The sequence below is a fragment of the Pithys albifrons genome, chromosome 24, assembly GCF_047495875.1.
Source record: "Pithys albifrons albifrons isolate INPA30051 chromosome 24, PitAlb_v1, whole genome shotgun sequence".
Lineage (NCBI taxonomy): Eukaryota > Metazoa > Chordata > Aves > Passeriformes > Thamnophilidae > Pithys > Pithys albifrons.
This window is the reverse complement of record NC_092481.1, coordinates 6,458,559-6,468,901: the sequence shown is the minus strand read 5'-3', so window position 1 is coordinate 6,468,901 and position 10,343 is coordinate 6,458,559. Positions and strand designations below refer to the sequence as shown.

Here is a 10,343-nt window from a genome sequence, read left to right as displayed (position 1 = left end):
ACGGTGTGCGTGTGTATCACCCCCCTCCCCTCCTTCCCCGCTCGCCCCCCGCCGCGCCCCCAGCGCTGCAGCATCCCGGGGGTCACCTCCCCCCCGTCCGCCGCGCTGCTCCATCCCCGCTCCGGAGGCGGGGGCGGCGCGGGGTGCGGGGGGGTCCCCGCCGTGCCCGGTGCTGTCACACCGCCCCGCGCCCGGCGCATGCAGCAAGTGCCCGAGCGGCGCGCGCCGCCGCCGCCCCCGCGCCCCGCGCTCCCCCTCCCGCTCCCTCCCCACCGCATCCGCCGCCGCCGCCGCCGCCACCGGGGCCCGGCGCGCTGCGCGCCCGCTCGCGGCCCCGCTCCCGCTCCCTTCCCCGCTCCCTTCCCCGCTCCCGTTCCCGGCCCCGCTCCCGTCGCCGTCGCCGCGCTCCCCCGGGCGCGCCCGGGCACCGGCTGCCGCCGCCGCCGCCGCCGCTCGGGGATGGCCAGCCCGCTGCTCGCCGCGCCGCGCCGGGGCTACACGCGCTGCTAACGGAGCGCAGGTAAGCGCAGCGCCGCTGACCCCCTTCGCCGGTGCACCGACACCCCCCTCGTCTCCCCCGTGTACTCCCCCAACCTCTTTCTCGGTGCGACGGCTCCGCTCCCCCCCGGCGCGGCGCAGCGGGGGCGGCAGCTCGCCGCGGATGCGGGATGCGGGATGCGGGATGCGGGATGCGGCGGCCGGTGCTGCCGGTTGGCAGAGCCCCGGTTCCGCCGTGCCCACCCCCTCAGCTCACCCCGCTCGGGCTCCAACCCCGGCCAACTTTCCTGCCCCGGCGCCGGGGCTGCGGGAACGGGAGTTGCAGCGGCGCCGCGGTACCGGACGTGCCCGGTGCCCGAGACGGGCAGTGGCATCCGCGGGGCGGCCCCGGCCCTGCCGGGAAGTTGCGCGGGGCTGCGGCGGCGCGGAGGGCTCGGCACCGGGGCTGGCTGTGAGCGACGGCGTGCCCGGAGCTGCCGGTCCTTCCCCCGGGGGACTGCCGGTCACCCCTCCCGAGACTGCCGGTTCCCCTTCCTGCGGTTGCCGGTTCTCCCTCCGGGGGCTGCCGGTTTCCCCTCTCCCGGGGTTGTCGGTGCCCCCTTCCCGGGGAGCTGCCGGTCTCCCCCTGCGGCGCTGCCGGTCTCCCGCACCCCGGTACTGCCGGTGCCCGCCGGGGTACCGGTCCCCCCTCAGGATGTTTGTGCCCCCCGCGGGGTCCCGTTTCTCTCCCGGAGTGCCGATCCCTCCCCCATAAGCAGTGCCAGGGCTCCGGCAGCCCCACGGTGAAGGGGCTGCACGCGTGTCAGTGGGCACATGTGTGTTGCTGGGCACACGTGTGGCACCGCGGTGCTGTGGTGTGTCATCCAGCAAGGCCACGGGTGGGTGCCAGGCTGCCTGCTGGCATCTCTGCCAGCCCTGGTGTGGGCACATGCATGCTGCCAGCCTGGCACGCGTGGGCGCTCAGCAGGATGGTCGGTCACCCCTGGGTAGGGCCCTGGGGATTCGGCACATACCGGGGCATGTGGGCAGGTGTGTTGGCAGAGCCCCGGCAGTGAGTGGGTGGGTGGGTGGGTGGGTTTGCAGCTCTCCCCTGCGAGGGGCTTTGTTCAGTGCCACTATGGGGGGCTGTGGGGAGCCTCCATGCCACGACACCGGGGGACTGTGGCTGTGCAGGAGGGCACACGTGGGCACCCAGCGTGTGCCACCGGGCACGTGCGGCATGCAGGTGGCAACCTGATCTGGGGGCAAGCTGGGGAGCTGCATCCCTTCCCAGGGGACCTGCGAGCCCCGGGGTTCATGCCATGAGCGGTGCCACGTGTGCACACGCGTGTGCCTACGCCGGTCACTTGTTGAGGGCAGGGAGATTTTCTGCACCGTGGCTGCCCGGCTGGCGCTGGGGGCTCGCGGCAGCGCGGCGTGTGAACAGCCCTCTGCTTTTCTAGGTCATGTCACTGCTGGCTGTGCTGGCTGGCGCCTGGCAGCCGCCGGTGACGAGGGGAGGTGGCCCCGGGGTGGTCGGGGCTGGGCTGTGGCAGAGCGTCTGGTTGCGAGTTCGGGCTGATGGCTGGGGCACACGTGGAGCCCGTGGCGTGGGGCTGGCACTGAGCTGTGGCACTGGGATTGCTCCTGGTAGGCCAGGACAGCTGTTGGGGACTGTCCTCTTCTTGTCTTGGAGGCTGTGGCTGAGCAAGGGGGACTCGTGGGGGGATGCCCAGCTCTGTGTGCTCTCATCCATGAGAGGAGTGGAATGGCATGGCTGTTGTCACCGTCACTACCACTTGGCTGCCCTCTGGCCACCCTCACCAGGGAGGGTGGGTGCCCTGTCTCCCAACGGGGTTCCTTGGTGATGGCATGGACGGCAGCGGATGCTGGAGTTGGCTGTAGGGCAGTGCCAGCCCTGCTGTGCTGGAGCCCAGAGCCTGGCAGCAGCTCCTCTTCCAGGCCTGCCCAGTTGCTTGTCAAGCCTTGTCACCAGACCTTGCTTTGATCATGGAGTTTGCAAGGAGCCAGGATCCTACAAATGTGGTCTTTGCTGGAGAGAAAAAGGACACGGAGCTGGCACAGCGGGCGGTTTGCTCTCGGACTGGCAGCCCCGTGGCAGAGGTGCTCCAGCACCATCTGGGACACACTGCTGGCTCTTCCCGGCTCCCTCTGGCTTTTCTGGACCTCCAAGGACCTCTGGCAGTGCAGCTTTTCTGCCCAAAGTGACACCTCTGCTGTGCTGGAGATGGGGTTGGGGATTCTGGGCTCTTTGTGGTGAGTTCATGGCTGGTGGAGAGCTCTGCCCTGACACCAACCTGCTGCTCAGAGCCATGGAAATAGGTGGGACTTCCTTTGCCCAGGCTGTTCCTGTCACTGCCAAGACCACGTGTTCCAGCCTGGGCACTCTCCAAGCTGGGTGGGGGCTGCAAGGTGTCCCAATTGCCTGGAAGAAGATGATGCTTGGTTGGATGGATGGATGGATGGATGGATGCATGAACCATGGGATGAGCCACCAGCCACTCTCCTGTGATGCCTCAACACTTCTCCATGGGAATTTGGCCCTGCAAACTCATTTCCTACCACGGATCTGTCCTCTGATGGGGACAGGGCTGGCTCAGGGCCACCCAGCTTGGTTGCCAAATGTCAGAAGCTTTGTAGCTCCTCGGTGCTTACGAGAGCCATCACATCCCCCCTGCTCTCCTCCTGTCTGTTCCTTCTTGATGTCCTCCAAGAGCAGGAGGGAGCCAGGCCTCCTGTCATCCCCAGAGCACCTTTGGGGCTCTCAGCAGGGCTGGGTCTGGATGAGATGGTGGGTTACAAAAATATCCTCTCCTGGATGAGCAGACCTCCTGCTGCCACCGCTGTGACTCAGACCCCGATCTGGAGTCTCCTGGGGCTTCCAGCCTTCCACCCCTTTGCAGGATGGAGCTTGTGGAAAAGAGGGAGCCACATCCCAGTGACATGGAAACTACTTGGAAGAGGCTGTGGGAGAGCAGCAGCAACAGCCATGGTTGCTGTAGCCCCTGCAGGTGCCCTGCAGAGGAGGGGGGGCTTTGCCCCCAGGGACCCCCAGAGCTGTGGAGAGAGAGGCAGCACACGCTGTTTCCTGGCAGAGCATAATCCCTAATCCCGGTGGAGGTTTCTCTGTGCTGTCTCTCGGCCTTGCTTTTGGAGTGGAGTTTTACCAACAGCAGTTAAGTAAAATAAATAAAGAGGCCTGTGCGTGCCAGTGCTCGCGAGGCCGCGCCAGGGATTGGCAAAGCAGCACCATTAATTACAGCTCGGCACCGCTGCCAGCCTGCCGGCTCCAGGAGAGGCTGTGGCAGCACACCGGGGAGCCAGAGGGGCAGGGGAGACGTGGCAGCACCGAGGGGGGCAGCGTGGTCCTGCACACCAGGGGGATTGTGCCACAGCGGGTGGGAGGGAGCAGCACGGGCACCCTTCCCTGCCCACAGCCCACATGTGCACACGCGTGTGCGGGCACACACCTCAAAGGGAGCCGTGGGTTTGGGAGGCGAGGCTGGAGGCTGGGATGGCAGGGAAGCTCTTCCCAGGGATGCTCATGGAGCTAATTCCTTGGTGAAGGGGCTGTGCTGGTGCTGTCGAGGGTCCAGGACACCCCAGCTCGGTGCTGGGGGTCCCTGCTCCGGGTGGGCTGTGTATGGAGGTGCAACAGCAGCTTTGGAGTTCCTGGATGCCTTTGAACCACTAGGGAAGACCCTGGAGATTGGAGGGTCAGGGGTTCTCGCGGTGGGAAGAGCTAATTATGGTGCTCTGTGTGTCGGTGTCACCTCTGGGCAGGCAGGGATGTGATCCCATGGGATGGAGACACATGGCCATGCTGTGCCATTGGCCAGTCTGCTCCTCCCTGGCTGCTGTTCCTTCCAACAGAGAGTGAGGCAGTTCCCACTGTGGATAAACACCCGGGACTCACCGGCCCTGCCTTACCCTCATGTCTTTGTCCTGAGCATCCCTGTGTTAGGAATTCTCATGGATCATGTATTTTTCTCATGGATTGTGTATTTTCTACAGCCTATTAAGAGAACAGTCAGGTTAAAAACCGTGTCCCTCAAACCCCAAATCTCCTTTACTCTGCCATTAATCGTTTCTCAGATTATTAATGCCGAGGGTTTAGTGCTGCCCGTTTATCACTTTTTGGGGCTGGTTGTTATTCCTGACTTTGCCTGCCTGGAGTGGCACGATGGTCAGGAATTGGGAGGATGGAGCTGGACCAGAACCCAGCCAAGATCTCCGTTCAGGCGAAGCATCTTCAGGGAAACAACCTGTTTGTGCGTCGGGAGCGGGGCTGGGCTGGAGCGGTGCTGGTGCCGCGGCGAGGGAGAGCCGAGCGCCGGTCTCGGGTCCCGCCGTCACCGGAGCCGGGAGGGATGTGGTGGCAGTGATGGAGAGGGACTGTGCTCCGGGGACGTGGAGCCCGGGCTGGCGCTTCCGCCCGGTCGCTCCCAGCTCTGTGATGGCTCTTTAAAAGCTTTAATTAAAAACCCACCCCCTTCCCTGCGCCCGGGCGGGAACAAAGGCAGATGGAAGCGGCTGGAGCGGACGCCTGCGGCGGGCGAGCGTGCCAGCCTGTGCCCGCCGTGCTCCGGGTGCCATCCCCGTCCCCGGGGAGCAGCGTCTGCTCCCCAGCCAGGCAGTGGGTGCAGCAGGTCCCTGGGGCAGTGTCAGCTGTCCCCAGGGACCCAGCAGCGGTGTCAGGATGCGGTCACCGGTGCCGGGTGGTTCGTTCCGCATGGACCGAGGTCGTTTTGGAGGCAGAGAGGTGATGCCAGCAGGGCACTCTGACCAGGCTGGGCTCCCCCATCCCAGAGCACAAGGACAGTGACACTGCAGGGTGCGAGGTCCCCACTGTGGTGCTGGTTAGGGGTGACAGTGACCCCTCCTCGTATCACTCACCAGCTCCCGCCGGGTGACTCGGTGCCCCAGGTGTTAAATATCTCCTCGGCCCAGCGTGCAGCTCAGTGAAATATTTTCACTGCAGCAGCAGCAGCAGCTCGAGCGCTGCAGGGAGCGGGGCTGGTGCCGAGCGAGCTCTCTCAGGTTTGGTAGCAGCTCGACCAGGTGCCAGACTTGGGGCAGCTGCAGCCCCAGCAGATTTTGGGATGGGATGAGGCTTCTCATAACCCAGAACACCTGGATCATGCATGTGGGGAGCTCAGGGAGGTGAGGCATGGGCTGCCCTGCTGAGTTCATCCCCACTGAGCCTTCCAGCGGTCAGGAGAGGATGGATGGATGGATAGTGGTGCTGGAGCAGTGCTGCTCTCTGCTCCGAGGCGAGGGAAGCAAGCTCCATCTTGTGTCCCTGCCAGGCTGCGGGAGCCCAGCAGCTCGCTGCAGAGCAGCAGCGTGTCCCTGCCTGACCTCCTCCTCCTCCTCTTCCTTTTCCCCCTCCTCCTCCTCCTCTTCCTCATCCTCCTTGTCCTCCCCCATCCCAGCTCCCCCCGAGCAGTGGAGGGCTGGGACTCTTTGAGAGACTCCAGGTCCTTGGTGGCTGCTTGAGGACCCTCAGTGTGGGGCTCCCACTCTGGCTGCCCCTTGGTCCCTGCTGCTGTTGCTGTTGGAGTTCACTGCCATTGGGCCTCCTGTTGAATTCCCTGGGGTCTCTTGGGGGTGGAAATGACCACGGGAAAAAAGGGTTTTCTTTTGCCCCAGATCTCCCTGCATGCACTGGAGGATCCTGCCCATATCCAGCCTGGGCTGCTTCCGCTGGCTCCATCCCAACCCCTCTCTCCCCATGCCCACGTGCCGCTGGCAGGGGCCGGATGCCGGCACCGAGCCCCCACGCTGCCGGGGCGGCAGGAGCCAGCGCCAGCCTGTTGCAGGAGAGCTGGGATATTTTTAGCTCTCTAATGTGCCCATCGTGGCTCCAGCGTGGGCTTGGCCAAGGCTCCGTCTCCCCAATGAGCTGGGGGATGCCCTGGTACCACGGCCTCAGCCAGGGGTGATGTAGGAGCAGGAGATGTTGTTTGAGGATGGATTAGAGCATCCCCGTGTCATGCCAAGCGCTCGGCATCCCCGACACATGGCTGGGCGGAGGGGAGCAGGGACTTCAGTGTGTTTGGAATCAACCTCTGCCATGGCATTGATCCCTGTGACCACCTCCTGAATGTCCCCTGCTGTCCCCAGGGCTGTCCCCGTGCCACTGCTGCCCTGGGAAAGGCTGACCTGGCTGAGCGGTGCCGACACGTGCACGGCGGCCTCAGCCTCTGTTACAGCCGCGCTCGGGTCTCACTTAATAAGGCCACCACGTGCATTATTTTATTAATGAGGTATTAAAAAGCTATTCACGGTGATGCTCTGCACACCAGGCGTGATGTCCAAGAAATATGTACTCCTACAGTGACTGCTCGCCCTGTGCCTGGCTCTCAGGACAGGTGAGGGGACACCACACTGTTGGGGTGCCTGTGCACCCCCAGCACATCCCTCTGAGCTGCACCCTGTCCCCACAGTGCTCCAGGGCACCAGAAATAGCTCCAAGGGCTTTTATAGCCCTGTCTGGGCAGAAGCTGTTTGGTGGCTCCTTGCCCAGGTTGTGCTTGGCAGGCTCTGGTGGGTGAGCTGAGGGCATGGGGTCTGTGGAGGTGGCAGCTGGGTCTCTGCTCTGATGGTTTTGGGATGAAGGCCCCAGTCTGTGCTGTAGGATCCCCAGCCTGGGGACTCCTTGGCACAGCCTGCGGGATGGGTTGAGGGTCTCTGATGGCTGTCCCTGGCCTGCAAGGTGGCAGCTGGGGATGTGGAGCAGCTGAGGTGAATTTGGTCCACTTGCTGACCTCCCAAACCAGCTCCCCACTCCACTGGCAGAGCAGGGAGCCTGCAGCAGCCTGTGCCTGTTGCTGAGCCTCTGTCTGTCTGTCTGTCTGTCTCTCTGCAGGGCAAATGCCATAGGATGACCGCTGCTGGTCCCCTCTTACTGGCTGTGATTTCGTCTCTCCTGTGGCTCACGTGGGGCTTCGACCCAGCTCCCAGCGCCTGCTCCGCTCTGGCCTCTGGTGTCCTCTACGGCTCCTTCTCCCTCAAGGACCTCTTCCCCACCATCTCCTCCGGCTGCTCCTGGACCCTGGAGAACCCCGACCCCACCAAGTACTCGCTCTACCTCCGCTTCAACCGGGAGGAGCAGGTCTGCACCCACTTCTCTCCCATGGTGCTGCCACTCGACCACTACCTGGCCAACTACACGTGTGATCCCCGGGGCGAGGCCGCCAGCCCCCCGCCCTCCCGCCAGCGGCCCGAGGAGGAGGAGGAGGAGGAAGCCGAGCTGGAGCTGTGCGAGGACGCGGGGCCCTTCACCTTCCTCCACTTCGACAAGAACTTTGTGCAGCTGTGCCTGGCGGCCGAGCCGGAGGCAGCCCCTCGCCTGCTGGAGCCCCAGGCCCTGGAATTCCGCTTTGTGGAGGTGCTGCTCATCAACAACAACAACTCCAGCCAGTTCACCTGCAGCGTGCTGTGCCGCTGGCTCGAGGAGTGCCTGCAGGCACCCGGCGCCCACCGCTGTGGCTTCACCCACGCCGGCTGCAGCTGCCAGGCGGAGAGCCCGCCGGTGCCACGGCACAACGGCACCCGGCACGCGGCACGGGCGCCCACCCCGCCGCCCACCGAGCCCGACTGCTGCCCCACCGACCTGCATTCTGCGAATGCCAACGACATCGACCTGCCCGAGGTGCCACATGGTGAGTGTGCTCATGGATGGGGGAATCCTGGCCGGGCACACCCCATGGGGCAGGGGGTGTTGGTGTAAGTGGAGGAGGGAATTTATGAAATGGATAAATTGTACTTGTACGTGCCCCCTGGGGCTGGAGGGTGCCAGCTGGGCACTGCACATGGAGCAGGGAATCCATGCAGTGGGTGGGTGCTGTCTGAGCAGACTACTGGGGCAGGATGGTGCCAACTGGGTGCTGGGCATGGAGCTGGAGGTCATGCAATAGATGAATCCTGCCCCTGAATGCTATGCAGAGCTGGAGGGTGACAACTGGACGCTGTGCATGGAGCAGGAAAGCTGGTGCTGGAACAGGCAAGCTGTGCAATGGAAGAATCCTGCCCATGCATGCCACCTGAGGCAGGAGGTGCCAAAGGGACGCTGCACATGGAGCAGGCAATCCACACAAAGTGCAAATCCTCTGCCTGGCTCCATGTGCACCTCTCCAGAGCAATGCCCAGGCTTGATGGAGCTGCAGCTTGTTCTGCCCTTGCCACGGTCCAGCAGAGCCTGTTAGTGCCACTTGCCACCATGGTGGCCCCAGCTGAAGCCACAGCTGCCCTGGCACAGCCCATGTGGCTCCATGGCCTTGCTTGCTGCCTTCCCGGCACAGGGCCACGATTCCGGAGCAGGAGCCGACTCACTCTGCTTTGGTGGAGACATGGAAAACAATTTGCAGGTAAAATGACCCTTTCCCGTGGCAAATTACCCTTGACTGCTGCAGCCTGGGCGCTTGTTATTCCAGGCAGGATGTCACGGCACGGCAGCCGGGCTATTAACCAGGCGGAATGAGGCCATTTGCTCGTTACGGGATTGTAGGAGCCTCGAGTGAGGATAAAGCAGCTGCGCTCACCCACGTGCTGGGCACCGGGATCGGGCTGCCCATGGCAGGGGCCGCCTCGCCTGGGTGCTCCCTGTGCCCGTGGTGTCAAGTGCAGAGGGGTGATACGGGGATTTTGGGACACATCTGGCCAGATGTGCCATGCAGTGGCCGTGGGTGATGTGCAGGCAGGAGCAATCCCCAACTTAGCTGCGTGGGGTCTTTATCTGGCAGATTAGGTGGCAGGGCTGGGCTGTGGGTGTGCATATAATTTCATTGGGCTTTAGCATTTATTTCAGGAGCTAAATGTCATTATGGGCAGATCCCCCGAGTAAATCCCTGGTCCGTTACAGCTGCAGGGCTCTAAATCGCCTCATCCCAGGGGAGCTGCTTGAGCTGATTTCATTTTATAGTTTTTTTTTCTTTTTTTTCCTTTTAAACGCAGCTCCACACGGGTGATTAAGAGCTCAGTGCCGGGTTCAGGTGCCATCCCCAAGGTCAGCGTGGCTGACCCTCTGCCCAAGGGCTCTCCATGGCAAGGGGCTGCAGAGGGATGCAGGATGGGGTGGATAAGCTGGATGCTACTCCAGGGGGTTTGTCACACCCCACGGGTGGTTTGGTGGGGTTAGTCACGCCGAACGTGGCTCAGAGTGCTGGAGAGGGGGGTCCCTGCAGACCTGGCAGGGCACCACATGCCGCCTCTCCAGCTGCAACAGCAGCAGCGCAAACTCCCACTCCTTCTCCAAATTACATTTGACATTCAATTAAAGGCTGGAGCGCCCGGAGGTTCGATGTTATTGCGGTGCCAGAGCCGCAGGGGTGATGCACTGCCTCAGCCACCCCTCGTGCCACGCCACTACCACCGTCCCCCCCGGGCGCCCGCCGGCGTCACCGCGCTGGGCCGTGGGGCCGGAGCACAGAGCGCCCTTCATGCAGAGAGGGGGGGTCCCGGCCCCCACCTGGCCTCCCCCCGGCCCCCCGGGGTGGAGAATGGTCCCCTTTCAGGGGGACGGTGGCAGGCAGGGCCGGGGGGCTGAATGGCGCCTGTGAGCCGAGGCTTGGCGGGCGCCCAGCGCTGATCTCACTGGTTCTGCTCCGCCGCAGCGACGTGGGCGCTGGCGCCCACCCAGACCCTCCCCATGGCGCTGACCCCGGGGTCCCCGGCCCCCCACGTCATCCCCGCTGGGGTGGGGCTCTCCCACGGGTGTGGGAGGGTCGTGTGGGTGGGGAGCATGGATGGGTGTGGGAATGGGGATGGAACTTGGGTGCAGTCAACCACTTAACCCTAATGCTGCAGGCTCTGGGTGGGGGGATCCCTACTAGAGACCCTCA

General features: G+C 64.0%; 1 protein-coding gene across 7 annotated transcripts in view; it reads left to right on the top strand.

Annotated features, from left to right (window-relative positions):
• Positions 1 to 277: 277 nt before the first annotated feature.
• Positions 278 to 10,343, top strand: part of ADGRB2 (adhesion G protein-coupled receptor B2) — a 28,958-nt gene continuing 18,892 nt past the window's right edge. For 4 of the 7 annotated variants that reach the window (XM_071576821.1, XM_071576820.1, XM_071576818.1 and 1 more), the window contains exons 1-2: positions 438 to 520; positions 7,370 to 8,165. In XM_071576821.1, the coding sequence (XP_071432922.1) occupies positions 7,385 to 8,165 (781 nt within the window). In that variant the 5' untranslated portion in view covers positions 438 to 520; positions 7,370 to 7,384. Of the gene's footprint in view, positions 521 to 7,369; positions 8,166 to 10,343 lie in introns of all 7 variants that reach the window. The other 3 variants (XM_071576822.1, XM_071576824.1, XM_071576825.1) reach the window with 1 other exon arrangement.